This window comes from Melanaphis sacchari, unplaced genomic scaffold (assembly GCF_002803265.2).
Source record: "Melanaphis sacchari strain LSU unplaced genomic scaffold, SCAv2.0 Contig24_pilon_pilon, whole genome shotgun sequence".
Classification (NCBI taxonomy): Eukaryota; Metazoa; Arthropoda; class Insecta; order Hemiptera; family Aphididae; genus Melanaphis; species Melanaphis sacchari.
In genome coordinates, this window is record NW_020271125.1 from 2,687,795 (window position 1) to 2,707,919 (window position 20,125).

Sequence of the window (20,125 nt, forward strand, 5' to 3'; positions counted from 1 at the left end):
ATATTATTTTTTAATTTTTCATAATTCTATCAAATTTTTTAACTATAAAACCGAACATTAAAATAAGTTTGCGTCTTTCTAGTTTCATTTTTTTTCGTGAATTTCTCTTATTATATGTGCTTATGTTTAAAACACTTTGTTTTAATTAGACATCTAAAATACGTTATAAGCACATAATAAAAAAAGTTGTATTTTAAGACAAAACAAACAAAACAATTGTTTTTATAAAGATAATTTAAACAAAAGAAATGCTTTTTTTAGTTTATAAATGCTAATTTTATATATTAATAATTATTTTTATATTTAATTTTATTAAAAAATTTCAAGTTACATTTATGTTTGATGAAATGTGAGATTTGATAATTTAAAATACTTTATAATTAGACCAATATATAAATTAAATTATACTATTTTTTTTTCTTAATAAGCTTTTATTTTATACTAATTTATTCATATATATTTATTAGTTATCGCTTATCATTAATATTATTTATGTTATGCGATATTTGATTTAATTTGTGTAGTCAATAGCGTACACCGTATTACGTTAAAAGAAAATCCTTTTTTTTCTAAAGGTAATGTCATAATAACAGTTCGACATGGTATGATTGCAATGTCTTGATTAGATTTAAGTCAAGCACACATAATTTGCTTACTCATATTATCATATTGCAATTAAATTATTATTAGTTATTACTGTACACTTCAGTACATCATATGTCTACTGAAGGATCTTATCATCGAATAGTTCCGATCACACCTTATTTTATATGACATGGGTAATTATTTACTGTTGTAGCCTGAATGACTTTTATTTTATAATTCTGAAATAGCATATTTTAAATCGAAAAAATAAATAGCAATAGGTATAATTATGTAGTTACTTTAAATAATTCATATTGACATGATGGCAAACTATTGACTGAATATCTTAAAACATCGTTATAATATAAATGAATCACATTCGTGGATTTTATTATGAAATTAAAAATATAAATTGTTTATTTTCAATTTTGATTTTATACTATTAGTTGTGACTTATGACTAAACATTACGTATACTCCCAATATATACATATGACCTACTATATTAAATGATAATTAAAATGTTACATATTTTATTAAATATACATATATAATATATTAATGTTACACAAGTATACGACTCAAATGTATTATGTAGGTATATAAACTGGATTGTTGATTAAATTACAATTATTACATCAAAAGTTAAATTAAAAAATTGATTTTTTTTAAAGAAAGTTTATTTGAGACATAAAATATGTTTAAGACAGATATAATTACGTAAAGCTCATTTTAAAAATACGACCCACACGCATATCAAAAAAAAAAAGAGATTTGAAACAAAAGGTTTTTTTTTTTTAAATATGCTTTTTACAAATCCTACTTATGTCTGTACAGACGCATACATCGACTAACGAGTATTATTCGAACGCCATTTTAATTGTACGACAATATTTTGCTACCAAGTTCGTTAAAATCACAAAAGTTTTTATGGGACTGTTGGTTTCTAATTATCTTTATCGCAATGAAATCTTTGCGCAATCGTATGGATTATTCCAGTTTTAGAAACATGAAAATCACGCAAATTCGTCGTTGTGGTATAATTGTTACGTTTTTAGTCAGGCTTCAGCGTATGCATGAATAGGTATATTATATATATAAATATAATATTACGTATTGTGTAGTATCGTCTGGCGGGTCGCTTAGCGCGCGATTGCCCCTTACGGAATGTTTCGAATACCCATATCCATATATACATTATTAAAATACATAGTATACACATACTAACGTTGTGTGTATTGTTAGCGGTAAAAAAATGCGGCGCAATAGGATGCGGGAAAGAATTCGGAAAGAAATGCGGCGGCGACCGCACGCGGGGGTGGTGATTGGAAACCCAAAGGCGACCGATTGTGTTTGTACGATTCAGGCAGCAGGTAGCCCATGTATTATTATTATCAACTTGTATACACAATATAACAGTAGATATATTTTATAGATATAATATTATCGTCGATATAATGTGTTGTGGCCAGTGAGTATATTGGAGTATTACAATTCTTTATATAATGTAATAATAATGTAATATATTATCGTCATTTAGAAGACGTAAGCAATTTATTAAATATCCATTAATAATTATGTTATAATAGTAAAGTTAAAGCTGACCAAGATAAAAAATAGCATAATATGATCATCCGAGAAAAAAATCATCTAATATACGAGAATTCACTTAAATTGTTTTGTATTATAAAATTAGAAAAAAAAAATCATGTCGCTGAAAGACATTCTCGTATAAGCTTATATTTTGAATAAGCACAATTTTTTCGAACTGTCTGATAAAATAAAATATACCTACCTACCTATCTGCCTTCTGGTTACCTACTCTGCGATCGTCTAATTCAAAACCTGTTATCCGTAATAACTATATACTCACTATTTGCCTAACCTTCGGCTAGAAATTCGATAAAACATCTAGGCATTTCGTAACACGACAGTAATATTGATGTGTTCTCCTAAATATCGGGATAAAAAATAAACGCACGAGAAACGAACACTAATTGAGTATTATTACCGGCAGTTAGCACTGCCAGCGGAGTTAAACCTGCAATAGTCGTGTGTAAAGTATACAAGACGCGTAATACAGACGCACATTTTAGTCGTAAATTAATTGTATTAATAATATAATAACATTATTATGAAATACGTTTCGCCGCATTACACGACAAGAGAAAATATGGAAAAAAAAAAAAGGTAAGAAAAAAACGGTGGCGCGACGAGTGCACTTGTCGCGTGGCGAGTGGACGGGGATGGTCGTATTCGAAGAATCGCGCGCCGCAGACCTTGAAAAACCAAACAGGCGTAGGTACTTGCTCGACACGACACAAAGGTCGGGGGGTGTAAAAAAAATACAAAAATACAAAAATGACACATTTAAAGTAGAACAGAAGTAGTAAGTACGATAATGTTAAGTAGTGCGTGTATACGTCGTTATTAAGTACGGGCGGCAGTGAAATATACGCGTTATAGAAGTGTAGTGGAGTTATATAGTCGTAAAAGGTAGAGCAGTTGTAGTAGTTGTAGTAGTAGTAGAAGTAATAGTAGTAGTAGTAGTAGTAGTAGTAGTAGTAGTAGTAGAGTAGTAGTAGTAGTAGTAGAAGTAGTAGTAGTAGTGATAGCGTACGGCGTACTACGGCGCGTGGTGGGAAGGCGGCGAGGCGACGGGGGCGCCACGAGGACCCAGCGGTGTGGTGGTGGTGGGGGGAGGAGCGCGTATGCACATTGCACTCGCACCACGCCACCGCCGGACGGCCGTCTCAATCGTGTGGATCTCTCGTCCGCGTGTTCTGTTCGACTCGTCGTCGTCGCCGTCGCCGTCACCGTCCCGAACGCTATATAAATACGCGCGTGGACGCGATCGCCCGGTAAATCGCAACCGCCCGCGCCGCCGAGTTCGTTACACGTCCAGAAGCGAGTGGCCGTCGACACCTACAGACCGACCCGAAGAGCAGTATCCCCGTCGTCTCGCGGTCCGTCCGCCGCATCGCTAGCCCGTCGGTGGTCGAATGTCCGCGGCCTGCCGTCACTGCAGCCACCGTCAGACGACGCTGTCGCGATGACGCCTCCGCCGCTGCGCGTAGAACCCGAAGAAGACAACGTCGCCGCCGCCGCGACCGACCTCCGCCGGCCGGAAACGTCCGGCCGCTGTACGACCGACGAGGACGGACGACGAGCCGCCGAGCCGACGATGTCCACCACGGCCGCCGATAACGTCGCGTACTTCCGCCCGGCCGCCGCCGCCGAGGACGGCCACCGCGCCGCGAACGGTGGACGGTACGCGGCCGGAGCAGGGCCGGACCGACACCAGTTGCCGCCGTCCACGCTGACGCCGGTGCAGTTCGAGATCGGCTGCGGGACGCCGTCGGCCGCCGACCACAACGCCATGTCCAGCAAAGACAACCTGTTGACGCCCAGAGGTCAGTCGTTGTTTTAGCAATATTATAATCGTTACGGGTCCGTTCGCGTAGATCAGTAAATAATAACAGTTGTTGGGGATAAGAAGTAAGATATCACTCGGAAGTCTCTTGCGTGGATCGGGCACCGCGGGCAGGCGGTGCTAATATATTTTGATAAAGATAATGTTGTGTAGTAGACGTACCGTGCTTCACAAGTCGTCGTACTCGATTTTAGGTTAGGGCGAGACTAAAATAGAAGGCCGCCGATAAAAGCGACACCGCCTCGATATCCGACCCGGTGCTCCGTTCCGTTTCCATTTCGACAAAATACCTACGTACTTCGTACGAGCGCCAAGTTTACTGCAAATATTTACAGGCGCATTTACTCTCGCGAAGTCGTGACTGCCCTTACCCGGTTGTCGTCCGCGGCACAGTCGGTGGTCACCCACGCGACACTCGATACTTCACCTGTGCTCCGGCACCATAGGCCGGCCGGCTGGAAATCTAGGTCGAACGAGCACCGGTGGTCCATCACCGTCGACGACGACGATTCCCACCTACCGTAAAGTTATCGAGAATTTTTGTTTTAATAACGCACAAACAGGTTTTCGGTTCGTGACGACGGGTGACGGTGCTATCTCCGAGCTTACGACGATATTATCGTCGCGAACAATAATTATTATTATTGCTGAAATAATATTATAACATTATATATATTATTATAATAATTATGGTTATTTGTTGTATCTCGTCGACGACCGACAGTAAATAATCATTGTGGTTCAATACCCACAATCGCAATCGCCCATCGTGTAGTTCGGTATTTCGATAACAGCGTTGTGCACTTGAATGGATAATAATATTATGTACGTACGTAGGCTTAAAATAGGTACTCGTCGCGTTTAACGCGTACACCGGATATATTTATATAACATTAATAATAATAATAATAATAATAATAGTTGTTCCGAAATGACAAATCAAAAATCACTCCAAACCGTAATCTCTGTTCGAATGGCATTCCACATTCTAATAATATATACATACAATTCACGTGGTATATTCGCCGGTAATATTAAACGCGATATGTGTGTGTGTGTGTTATACGCTGATCATCAGCCGTAATCGCAGTCGATCAATGACAATAATAATATATTATTATTAACGTGCCCATCTACGTATTATTTCCATCAGATGAAAATTAATGGTACCTATATGTGAATATGTGGTTAATATATAATGATCACGACCTAGAACACGGCCATACGTTTAGAGCGAACTCGACGTTCAGCGCATCGTACCATTATCTATTATTATCGGTCGTGTCATATGCGCTTTTTACGGACGTAACGGTGAAAACGGCGCGCGTCGATCGTCGTAGGTAAATGAAATGGCGTTTCGATAATTCAGATGTTAGAATAATAGCTTAACAACAATAATATGCGTCCGAGTCGTGGCGATAAATCTTTCAATTTTTCTTGCTCGGGAATTTCCATTATTGTTTTTCACTTAACTGTGAAACTTGCGATTATGACTTACTGTTGTTGGAAATTAATACGCGTGCGCATTGCAGTGAGCTCACTGCTGTTATAATATTATTATTCCGACCGTGTACCTGACCTACCGTGCGACGTTCTACTGCACAACAGTTTTAGAATTCCCCGCAAACACTTAAAAACATTTTGAGGTCACCCTTTGAATTGTGTTAGTAGATACTCAATCTCGGAGAGTTTTTGTGCAAACATTTATTTATATTTTTTTTAATTTTTGTCTCAGGGTTTTTGCCCTTTTACTACGAATGTAAATACTACCGTATTAAATAGTACGCCTTTTTTTTTTTTTTATTATTATTATTAATTTCGTATAGTTGATAATATGTTTGGAAATTATTATTTTCTTATCTGATATTATATTCTCCGTCGCTATAGCAGTAAACGAATAAATTCGCTTACGTTTAAATTAACCTGTATCCATAAGCAATTATAAAAATAAATACAATTTAATTTACTAAGTCATATTATGGTCGCGTACTCGTTTTAAATAAATGGTTGTAACGATTTTATAATCCAAATAACCTTTATGATAATAAAATGCTTGGATTTTCAAATTATAGTGAATTGTTAGGTTAATCAATTTTTTTTATGCAATACGGCGTAAGTAAGTACAGTTAATCACTGCCAGGTAATTAATATATTTCAAGTAGAGTTTATAATAATTTATCTTTTTTTACAAAAGACATTGGTGAAGTCAAGAGGTGCTTTAAAATCATCTCTTTATTGTGATGAGTAAAATATTACAAGTATAAAAATATATAACTGTGTAATAATTGCTTTTAAATGATTTGCCAGTCAAACAGTTATTTTTGTATATTTTAAATATAAAATAATAATGTAATATACATACCATTTGATCATTGTGTTAGATTAATGTTTCTCAACCATTTTATCGCCACGGACGACTCGGACAACTTTTGATAGGTCATGGACCACCTCAATTTTATCACATCTAGAGAGATTTTTTTTTGTTCTTAAACAAGAATACACCAAAAAAATTAAAAAAAGATGTTTATTGTTATCACTTAACATTAATAATTTTATTACTTTATTAATGCAATTTTTTAGCTCCACTAGTTTTGAAATTCTAAGATGGATACTATTATTCATAAGTCAAAGCTAAAAGCATATCATAACTTGCGTTCAAACAAGTTTATTTTTTATTATAAGTAGGCTAAAAAATCCGTGTTCACATAAATATGTTGTTGTGATTGCAAGTTAATAACGTAATGTGATTCTCCGGAAATAAATATGTGATATTGTCTTTTTGCACAAAAATTGTTCAAGGTTCATACCAGAATCAAGAATATCTTTGAAGTCTAACAGTTCGGTTGAATGTGTTTTAATTTTAATACAACTAATACAGGCCATTTATTTTTCCAAAAATTGTTACATACATTTTTTTTTTAAATTTTCTTAAAATTTTAAATAATTTGGATAATAATTATTAAAAAATTATCTAAGACTTAACCGTTCGACATGTACTGATGTACTATGGTTTTTATTAAGCAATTTTTTAAATCTAAGTTTATTATATAAACTATAATTGGAATATGTGCATAATATAGAAAAATATTGAATTTAAAAATGTAATTTAAGTATCATGAGTCATGACTTATTTCTTCACAACATTATACATGATTATATTATTCTGTTTTACACGCGGCCAATTTCAATTTTAAAAGATTTAATTTAAGTTTTAAAGATAAATGAATAATTTTTCATGTTATTCATTTACAAATCAGTTCATATTTTATCTTAATCTAGTTTTTACACGATTTCCCAAGATATTGTAATTTGATATGACAATCAACTTATAAACAATCAGAAATATTTTTTTTTATAAATATATAATTTGAGTTTACTGCAGGTACCTATTCACTTAATATATTATTTTCTTTAAATATTTTTTTGCTTACGTGATTTATACTATTAACTTTTGTTGATATAGATCTTTTTAAGATTTATAAATAATTTTGTTGAGAACAACATTTACTAACAACATGACTAATAAATAAGGTACTTTATTATCTATTTCATTGACATAAATATTGTTCTATTTATATTTATATTTAGATTCATAAATAATTTGGTTGAGGACAATATTTAAAAGTAACATGACTAATTGTTAAAATATTAAAATACATACTACAATTATACAAATAATGTATATATACGTATGTACTTATTTGAATTTATTATTAGTTATTAAAATAATTTTGATTAAAATTTTTCAGAATCTAATTAAAACATTTCGGTAGGTAGGTATATGATATATTAACTAAATATTTTATTAAAACTACATACTGCCCTGTCATGCTCTCGTAAAAATATAACGGTATAAAAAAGTAAAAACCATTTCTGATAATAAATGCTCACAAACTTTATTAATAATAAAAGTACCTATTAATCATAAAATAAAATACATTTCAATTATCTATGTATTTGAATATTTGTATTTTACTATAGGTTTTTACATTTTGAAGGTTACGAGTTTGTTCATATTCTGTGTATGAGATTTCACTGTTTTTAAATATTAGTTTACAAAAAAATTCACGACTCTGTTTAGCTATTATTCTATTTATTTATTAAGTTTACTACAAATAACTTAAACCTAAAGAATTGTTAAAAGTAAATAATAATGTAGTGATCAAATGAAAAATATTACCTAGTCTAAATTTATTTAATTTTAACGGTAGTAACAGAATAAGTAAAGAAGTACATAAATTATGATAGAAATGAATTAAATTTAATTATGATTTTAATAAACTGATGCATCAACCATGAGCTGTGTATTACTGTCTGTAATCAATACAATTTCAATTAAAATTATATTTATTCGATCAGCCATGCAGTTCTTTAACTATATAATATGTATACCACGTCCCAAATGAAAATTATACAATAATAATATTATAATTTACGTTTAGACGGTTCTATACAATTTCTGGAGTCCCGATTGAAATAAATAATAATATACATGTATAATTGCATATTCAATAAATATATATTTCAAAACAGTTTTTAATTCGAATCAGTATTTGAAAAAAAATATGTTTAAAGAATAAATACATGTATCATTGTGAAAACCCACCACAAATTGCAATTAAGCAATGTCAAAGAATATATAAAATACATATTGATATTCGAAACACGAATATATAAACAATGCATTTATGTAGATAATTTTTATTTACTTAGTGTAAAATAGTAAACTTATATTGGCGTACATAAATCATAGACCATTTTTAAATTTAGACTGTTAAACAAACATACGATATTGAATGTATAGCGATTATTGATCTATTGATAGTAGGGAAGTACTCATTATTATGTATATATTATTATCGCTCTGTTAAAACGAATCTAGGTTTGTTAAAAACTAAAGATTGTTAATTTAAAACTATAAAAATCTAAAATTATGTTGACATTCAGTAGTAACTTTAAGTTACGTTAGAATCTACATTAGAATATCGGATAGTTAGAAACTACACAATGGATTTTTTTTTGTCTACTTTCCATCTATGAATAATAATATGTTTCATATTATAATAATTGTTTATACAATAACGTGAAATAAATGCTGTAAAAAATAGCTTAGTCTATATACAAAGTATTCCTCGAAAATTTAATAATTTTAAGTGGTGGAGGACTAGTGTGCGACAAACATACACATAGAGAACTTTATTAAATAAAGAATCTACATTATACCAAACCTTTAAATTTATTAATTTTCACGTCCTACACTATATATCATATATACATACATAAAATTGTATTTTTTTATTTTTCATAGCATATTGCATAATATTTTTTATCCCAGGTGTCAACATTAAACAGATATCGTATAGAAACTTCAATTTAGTTTTACAATCCATGATTTAATATTATATATATAATATAAATCATTTTTTCAAGTCAAAGTTTTAATAATACGCATGTATACTGACCTAGTTTAGAACATTAAATTAAAACTTTAAGACTAGAAAAGCTGTGTAAGACAGCATAATGACTCTTTCATCCCTTTATTTTAGCTCTCATATAGGTACTGTTCATTGTATTTCAGGTGTAAATTAGAGAGTAATAATCAACTAATTTGCATCCATTTAAAAATAAAGAAATGAAAAGAATTAAGAACTTAAAAACAAAAAAAAAACAAAAATCCAATAATCTAAATAAACTAATTACACAACTTGAATGTGTAACTGCAGAGACAAGCTCGATTTATTTTTAAACATGACATCAGAATCACGGTCCTGATGAAATAATAATCCAACCAAAAACCCATTTAGTTTCTAAGAACCAAAAAGGTTGGGTTGAACATTAATTTATTAAAATAAAAACATATTTTTATGTATTATCAAAAGGGCTTTATCAACCTTTCTAAATTTGCATAAAGGTTTCAATAGAATACAAATTAGTGTAAATTATATCAAAACCTAGGTTTTTCGTAAAATATAACTATATAATATATATATATATATATAAATTTGGATTGAATATTAAATAATAATAAACAATATTAAATACCTAGTACTCAATATGTTAAAATTATGATTAAAAATCATACTTATCATTTATTTTATAATTATGATTTTTAATAATAAGTGAAACTAATAGAGTTGTGTCTTTCAATAACCATATCAAAATATTATTTATCAACATAATATTATTTATTGTTATCATTATTATTGTGCAACCTAAAATGGTCAGTAAATAATCGTTTAATAATGCGCAGTTAAGTATCGACGTGTTTGTAAAATTAAAAAAAAAAAATTGAACCCCAAACAATTAAGTTATTTAATGATATTTTAATCATATGCACATCGTAATAATTCAGGTACCTAAAAACCTTTAACATACAAAACATGTTTTTTTCTTTTTAAATACAAATATTGGCGTGGATGCGTAGGTAGATATTATATTGGCGTTCTTGACTGTTAATGACTCGTTATTCCGTTCGGCTTATTCCACATAGGTATATTATTACTATTAAACAAAATACAGTAAATATAAGGGGTACCCAACTTATCGTATGGATATATTATATAATTTATTCGTTTTTTTTTTTTCTTGGAAATTCGCCATCCTCTAGAACAGAACAGTTTCGCGCATCTAACGGATAAAACCACATATATGGAATAAGTAATTAATCGTGCAACTAGGTGAAAACACTCGAAAGCAATAAATAATAATAAAAAACAAATACGTCTCCGGTAAATTAATTTGACTACAACGACGTCGTACACATATACATATATATATATTGATATTATATTGCATGATAATATATTTTATATAAGATACACACGTGTTTTCTCCTATCGTACAAGTTCGGCATTTTTGTAATAAACGTGATGCGTCTGTTGTTTAATCCCACAAATTCTCCGAACCGTAATTGCCGATATACGCAATTCACGTACATGTAGGTATGTGTATATAGATACCGAGACCGCAATATAAATTCGAGGCCTTGAATGAAAATTCGTTCGATTTATTGACCGTAATCGTATACGATTATATTGTTTGCCGCCGAGCGGTCGTAAAACTATTCGCAACGTGTCGCAAGACTGCTGCAATCATAATATCATAATGTAACATACTTATAATACAATGATAATATTTAAGTATAATATTGTAGGCGTACAGCATGGACCACCAGAAGTCCGATCAGAGTCGATCCCTTGATTTGTTTTCACCAAATCGTGTCATAAAAACATAAAAATGTTTTTTTATGAATACGTATATTTTATTTTTTCAATATCTGCACACAACCCCATTTTGAAATCTTCGTGTAAATCTCAGAGTCCAACGCAGGAAAACGATTAATCTCAGCCGTATAGCTGGGCAATAGCTAGAGTTTATGTCTTTAAATTCAATATACATAGACCACCGCATGATTCACTTGGAAATATTTTAAATTATTTAAATATTGTTCAAACTAAAACTAGGCGCTTACAGTTGCTCTCGAAATTTATCCATGTATTGATTTCTAGCTTGATTGATTGTCCTGATGTACTTTATTTAATACGTTTTAAAATTAATTCCTCTAACACTAGAGATCCTGAGCTTTTTTTATCCTGTTCATTCTAATAAAATCTATAGATATGTTAAATTGTCCTGCTATAATCTGTTAATGATTGCAGGTAATAGTTATACTTTTGATCTTAACTAGGTAGTTAAGTTTATTTTTTATTTTGTCTTACACTAGCTTATTTTATTGCATTTATAATTAACTAATAGTTTCATAATTATTATCATAACATTTTTGTATATTTCTAAGTATGTACCCGACCTATTTTATTATCAATTGTAATCTCTCACTGATGTAATTTAAACCATTTTTGTATCTGTCCATTTAGTTATTATAGATAAATAAATAAATAAATAAGTTGAACAATCGTAGATATTATTACAATAAATTTTTAAATATATATTTTAGTGATATTTATTGCGACAGTTATTGTTATTATGACGGAAAAAGTAATTAAAAAAAAAAAAATTAAAATCACGCACAAACTCTAATACTACCTGTTCACTCATCCCCTATGTAAAACGAAATTTCTGGAGACCATACTGTTTCCTGCTCAATGATAATCCAGTGTCTCGGGTAAACTCTCAATCTGTTTCGACTATTCCTACCAGTATTTAAAAATAAAAACCTACTATTAATAATATTCCGAGTTCACCAGAGGTATATATATTGAGTATTATGACGTACCCTAAAGTGAATGAAAATACTAACACAGCGATTGTAACATGATAACGGAAAAATATTAAAATATAACACCGTATACCAATGCGAGGGATGAAAAAAAATATGGTTTATGGGATTTGTTTGGGATTCTTCTGGCTTTCTGAAGCGAAATTATTTAATCGCCGAGGAGTATAAAAATATTCAACGTTGCCTAACAACCATATCAGTTTTTTAACGTTGTTTTTTTCCAATGCAGAACACAACGAATACGGATGAATATCATGCTGCAAGAGGTTATAATAATAACATACACGAATTTATCTGTTATATTGTTATTTTAATTTTTAATAGTAAACGTCGGAATGTAATCGTTATAAACGGGGGCAAATGTCTTTTGATGTGACCAAACCCTTTTTACAGCAAGCCAATGCAACTGTTGTAGTAGATTATTCCCCAGGCTGAAAAAAAAAAAAATAATAAAACCTAACCGGCCACCACATTCACCAGTCTATTGTCGTTATTCAACCCCTTGTATTATTATCATGATGTTGAAGTCTCGATGCTGTACATTTGACCTATATACTCGTACACTTGAATAGTCGTCGCTGCCCGGGGTCAGTGGTACGTGAAATCAACTGCAGCATTAGATTTGTAATATGTTTACAAGCATAGCACTAAAAGTAAACAACATTATCTCACTAGCCAATAATATAGTTCCTAAGACAAAATCATTTATTTCTCATTTAAAAACGACGAATGGGAAAAATAACGCTTAGAAAAATCCGTTTATTAACTTTTTATAGCGAAAAAACTTTTTCGAAAGGGGTAACAAAGTAATTTAGTTTTTTAAAATTTATTTTTGTGTTTATTTTGTACATCGTTTTATTTACTCAAAACAAGTATCTGCCAAAATAAAATAAAATATTTTTAATTTTATAACAGTTTTATATCATAAATTACCTACCGATATCAATAGTATTTATGATATTTATTTATTCGTTTTAAACTTATTTATTGATTTTATACAAAATTATTACCATAATATTAGATATAACTAATAATATATTTAGAAAAATAATAAAATTTATTATATATTATGTAGTAATCTTACGTTATTTATTATACAAAATAACAATATCATAAAATACTACTCAATTTCATCCCGACATATATATCATTTAAACTTGAGCCTTGATACTTTAGCGAGAAGATGTCACTTTATTATGTAAGTATGCATTATTGAACGACATTATCTCCTACTAGAACATGTATATCTTGTACCAATCCATTTTCCTCAATATTTTTCACGTTCATCTCCAACGTTTATTATGCTCTTTCACATAACATCATGTACTTTTAACACTTCGTTAAATATAATTTTCTCCGAATGTAATAAATGTATTCCTTTAGACTTTTTTAAACCAGAAAGATAATCTATCTGTCTTAAGACTTAGTACCTATATTAAAATATTTATAATGAATAATTGTTTTTTTCTTTAAATGTTATTTTAATTAGATGTAAGTTCTATATTCCATGATTTATATTTATATTTTTAATCTATAATAGTTATTACTGCATTTTTATTGTTTATATTAATATATTTTTATTCGATTTAAGGAACAAATATCGCATTCATATTTTTATAATTTTATCTTGTTTATTTATTTTTAACTTTATATTATTCAATTATTGAAAAAATTTAAAATTGTATCTAATAATTTTTATTGGTGATGTTTATAATATATGCGAAATACTTCAACTATTAAGTATATTACATATTTTTATTAAATGCGTAGACACGCGATAAAAGTAAAGTTATAAGTGCAAAATATAATAAACGTGTGCAGTATTGACCACCTTACGTAGGTCGAACAATTTAATGGTACTTATGTAATTGTGTAAAATAGGTCTCTTAAATTCTTTTAAGCAACTCGTAAGTTATTATCGGAGAAAAATTATTTAAAGATATAAAACAATAAGTATTCTTTCTTGAGTAATATGACTAGAATGATTGATTTTTTTTGAGCTCATATTTGAAACTAAATACAAAACGTATTTATTTGTGTTATGATTTTGATAAAGGTTATCAAAAGTTTTGCTTTTATTAAAATCTTGAAATATTTTTCTAGGCCTATTACATTAGTAGTTAGTGGATGGCATAAGATGATAGTTAAATTGTCCCTCTAAATCATATTTTTTACTAAGGAATTATTGTCTTTTATTACTATACAATTATTGTTCTAATTTGTTTTATCTCCTCTTCTTAATAATTATTATTTATAATAATATAGTTATTGTTATGTATATTACGATTAATACGATTATTTTTAATCAATTTATAGTTGTAGTAGACAGTTAAAATAAAAAAGTATTAATTTTTTTTATAAAAATTGACAAGTTAAGTTTAAATGAAAGAACATGACTATACTTGATGCGTATTCTATTATTTTACTTAGTTCGTTTAATTGACATTGATAATAATTAAAGTTATGTGTTTAAAAATTATCGGTAATTTATTGTTGTACAATTTATATTTGTAGATATATCAACTAATAAAATAATTAATATATGTTAAAAATGAGCCTAGTTATTGGAAAAAAATATTATTTTGTTTTATATTTAAACTAATTATTATTTTTTTAATCATATCGTTTCTTAAACTTCTGACTACTTAATTTATATTATTATTAAAATTAACTGCAAATATAATATAATTAATTACCTTTTCTTACCTAAGTTGGAAACACCATAAAAAAAAGTTTAAAATGGAAAATTTACAGGACTTTGTCTTGAATGTTTTAACAATAATTGCATTAAGAAAGACAATAATTATTGAATCAAAAATCCTATTATTGGATTACTTGGATTAAATCGTTTCTTACAGTATAAACTTAATTCGGTTAAAATTGAAATAGTAATATTGTGCTGTGTTTTGATAAACTTGGTATAATGATCATTAATCAATGTTCAATAAATGGAATTTTTGAATGTAGCAAATTAGAATGGCAGTTTTATTTTGTAAAATTGACTAAGTACTTTGTTTTAATTAAATAACACTATAGATAATATTATGGTATTTGTAAGATTTCAACAGGTAAATGGTAGAAATGAAAATTAAATATACAAATCATAATTTAATTTTATATTATTCAAATATTAATTTTAAATTATGAATCGAGCAATAATGAATTTATTATTTTAATTTGATCCGATTTTTCTGAGAAGAGAATATACTATGTATTAAATTTAAGTTTAAATAATTCTATAAAATAGTTGTTTCTGTTATATTGATATTAACCATTACGTCCCAATAATTCCATTATTATGGAATATACCAATAAACGTTATATGTGTACCTGTATACAAAAACAAGGAATCAAATTACATGTTTAGGTTCTGAGCGTGGCGATAAATGTATTTTTATTTTTTTTATTTTATCTTTTGTCGTTTATACAGATTTTGTTGGTAATAAAATTACCTAGGCTCTAAAACTGTAGCATTAAAAGGGTTATTTTCAACAATAGGTGTGCGCAAACGATATATCATACATTCGGTGTCATTTCATTTGACTGAGTATCATTACTATAGTGCACCCTCGTTAATGGATCGCAAACACCGCTTGGATGTTAAAGTATTTGGGATACACAATGAGTGGAGGAGAGAAGGAACTAGAGGAAAAATATTAAGTGAATGAGAAAGAATAAGTGGACAATAAAGAGAGACAGACCACTTTGTGGTAGATTTCTGTGTTGAAAATTCAAAGTTATTTATAAAAAGAAAGTAAAAAAAAAAAAAAAACAAAAAAAAAAAAACGTAAAATTGTTAAGTAGTGGAGGGCAAAAGCTAGAAACGAAACAATGTATCTGATTCAAATAAATCATAACGTCATGCGTACGTCATATTACGTATGCGGTATCGTCATAAAATATCTGGTGACAAATTGTTCTCCGAAAAATTGTAGTTCGGACTTAAGAACTATATACTATACAGAGGCGTATTTAGAATAATTTTTAATCTTTCGGTGGATGGAAAATGAATGGAAATTGGTGAATGGAAAATATTTTAAAATTTCTTTCTAAACACCGTAAACATTTTGTGTGTGTCCTGAAAAATCTGTTTTTAGAACATGATACGGTTTTTCATCTTATCGACGATATGTATAATATAAAAGCTGTTTTACAAAGAAAGTATAACTCACCTTTATGGCTTTTCCTCCTACCGTAAAGAGGCCACTGGATGCATAAACAATATATATTTAATGGTTATTTATTTATTGTTTAGTTTTAAACTACTTTGCATATTCTCTGCTCTCTTTCTCTCTCTGTCTCTCCTTCCGAATACGCTTTTCTCGCCACAACTAAATCCGTTGAAGCACCTCTACTGTGTGCACAGGAATTGAGATCGCAAGCTTTAAGTTTTTGTAGTGGCTCGAATTGTATTTTATTATAATAAAAAATAGGTAGACCTACTCTTGTACATAATATACCATGTATTATCGTAGCAATTAAAAACCCGTCACACAGAATACTTGAAACGGTGGGGTTGTTCGGATAATTGTTCGTTTATTATTTTGCACACTACTCGAAACACTCTCACGCACACGCACTAACATTATATGTACATGTTTGTGTGTAAAACTTTTTAATTATGTTCAGTCATGATCTGAAGGTAAAACCATAAGATAGTTTCGATGTTTCCGTGTTAAATCGTTGTCGTTTACGATCATGTGGATGCGCGCAATATCCACCTAGTCGTTAGTATATTGTATATATAAATATATATATACGTGTTATATACGTAGAGTTAAAATGGGGCCAAAGAAAATCGGAGTGCGGATTCGTAGTGTGAGACTTGTTATAGACACATGCGTACGAGTGAGTATACATGCATTATTAATATAATATACGTAGTCAATTTTATATAAAGTCGGCTTTTTCAGCGGTTTCGAGTGGTTTTTAAAAAATTGTTGGTGGTCTTTTTTCTCTCTTTTTTTTTTTACTACCATGTTAGGTTCGAGTGAGTGGGTTCCCTTTGTCCCCAGCGATAACGCGATTTACTTGCTTACTCTTCAAATATATCTCGGGCTGCACCACCGTTGCCCATAGTAGAGACCTTGGATGCACTTGACCCACTTGCGACCCTTATCGTGCTCGGGAACGTTGACGGACGGCTGGCGGTGCGGTAAAAATAAATGCACCAGCACAACTCTTGCAACGGCTCGACGACAACGCCCCCGTCTTCGTGTAGTCTATCGAATAATTTTTAATTAAAATGCACTGAGACTCCGCGTACAAATAATTGCATATGCACTAGCATGTGTTTCACTTAGAGATATAGTACATGAAATAAAAGGAAAAACTAATTTTGCGTATAGCTGCTGCTCACAAAAAGAAAAGAATCCTTACATTTAATGGCGTAAAGGTTAGGTGAGGCCTTATTGTCTTTTTTCACATTATAAAGTCCTCGTGGGTCATTGAGATTTCGCCGACTGCACCGAAACAATACAAGCACTGCGCCGTTTATTGTAACACAATTAACGTGAATTAAATTTATATATTTTCGTACAAATTAAAATTATAAAAACTAGGTTAATAGGTACCCCCGTATACCTATTAAAATGATTTATTATTGCTTAATTACTTATGAGCTTATATTTCCTGTGAAGTAATCACGGGAAAAATTAACTAAGGGTATAGATGTCTGTCTCAAGTAATATGTTACTGTAGTGGTTATATGATTTCTAAATTACCATTCGAATAGGTATAGCACATAAAAGTTTATATACATGTCAATATTATAAAAAAATATCATGTCTGTGTCCATTTAAAGTTGATCAATTGATCTTACATATCGTACGAGTTTTTATTTGTTTATTTTTTATTCAGCAAAACATTTATAGACAAAATTTGTGACTTTGAATGATGGCTAATGTCATGACATCAGTTATACTATATCGGGCATGGTTGAATTTTGATTTTCTGATCGGTTTCGAACGAAATCAAAAAAAAAAAAAAAATGACGTGGTCAATGTAAAAATGTATTTTCATAAAAAAATATTTGCACACTTTTTCCATAATTTTTAAAGAACACTAATGCATAAATTATGACAAGGTAATATTGATATTAAATATTTGAAAGTCTTAAGTAAAAAAAAAAAATGAGCTTACTTAATTGTATTATTTATATTAAACATTACGTTATTGTATCAACAAATCATAATCGGATTACATTATCTACATTTTTAAATTTTTATTGCTATTACCTACTATCATAATATGTTTGATTTTATGATTTGTAAGTTTTAGAAGGTGCCTATGTCATTTAATTTGTAAATTTTTTGTACTTTCCAAAGTTATTACTGACAACATTTTACGAGATATTGTGTTGATGTACTCGTATTTTGATTAAGATGATTGAAAAAGATTTTGGCAGAAGAGCAGATTGTTCGATTGTTTATGGGTTACCTAACCAGAAGCAGGTTTCGGTTTACTGGGAAACTTTTTTTTGCTGATTCAATATTTGATAACCAGTAGCCATTCGGGATATAAATAAGAACCGACAGACAGCCAACGAATGATGCAATTCATGTGCAAAAAAACTTGCATGTAATTTGTACAACAGTATTAGAAATACATTAAAAAAATAAATCTATCTCTGTAGTCTATCCAGTCACCGATCGGTGTTATTGCATATCGTTAATACGTGGTTGCTACGTAGTTCACGGCAATGTCCCGTACTTTCAACTCTCGTAAGTAAATAATAGTAATCATCTCATGCCGAGAACAGCACGTAATAATAATATATACTATACAAAGTGATTATTATACGAAGTGGTATTAGCTATTTGTTTATACAACTCTTATAGAATATTTGTGTGTACGTCTGTGTGCGATATAATAATCATTTTTTGTTATGTGGCTGAGGTATAGATGGATTGGTACTTAAAGGTTATATGGAAATATCAATTAGAATTAAAAAACAAGATTACGAAAATCGTCTTGATAAAAATATAATATATAATATATATTTTTATTATTTAGTATCGTTATATAGGTATTGGTTTCCTTATGAGTTAGGATCTTCATTCTTGTTATTCATTGACCCCCACCCCTATCGTTGTCAGAAATAAGATACAATGTGGACAGTAGAAACAATTATTTCTAACTTAACTACATTTACCTTTCGGATTTTCCGTTTGATCACTTCTGATGTGAACAATGCATCATAGGTCGTAACTGAAATTATTTCAGTAATGTACTATTGTGTTAACCGGTCGTGTGGTGAAAATTCCCATGAATATATTGTACAGAATAATATAATCACATCTACAACTATATTGTAATAATATTTAATACAATTATGGATGTGTCTACCGCCGGACAGTCACTACACAGTATGGGCATGTATAATTTTGAATACGGTTTAACGGTTACCGAACGTGTGCCTTTAGTATTTAAATATTAATTTAAAATGACGACTATAGTCACGTTTGACCTGCAGTGTATCAAATATACGCAGATGAGTGGCGCGTGTGACGCTTGAAATGCATAATAATAATAATAATAATAATAATAATAATAATAATAATGATGATGATAATAATAATAATAATAATAATAATATATGAATTCATATCGCTATAAATTAACGACCCAACTATAGATGTACAGAGAATCGACGCATCGTTATTTTTTAAATGGTAAATCAATTAAAAAGTAATATAGCAGTTTTATGATTTGCAATTTGCAGTCATTCAAATGACTGCCATATATTTTATTTTTGAAAACATAACATGCTGGTAATAATATTAGCCGTACGTTTATTTATATTGACCGAGACACCTACAGCTGATTGAGTTCTTCTCGTTTGTCTGTTAATTGTTGACTGTTTAAACCAAC

The 20,125-nt window shown here is 30.0% G+C and overlaps 1 protein-coding gene across 1 annotated transcript in view; it reads left to right on the forward strand.

Annotated features, from left to right (window-relative positions):
- Positions 1 to 3,325: 3,325 nt before the first annotated feature.
- Positions 3,326 to 20,125, forward strand: part of LOC112594960 (putative inorganic phosphate cotransporter) — a 71,355-nt gene continuing 54,555 nt past the window's right edge. The window contains exon 1 of the mRNA XM_025340004.1: positions 3,326 to 3,997. Coding sequence (XP_025195789.1) covers positions 3,637 to 3,997 — 361 coding nt within the window. The 5' untranslated portion in view covers positions 3,326 to 3,636. The remainder of the gene's footprint in view (positions 3,998 to 20,125) is intronic.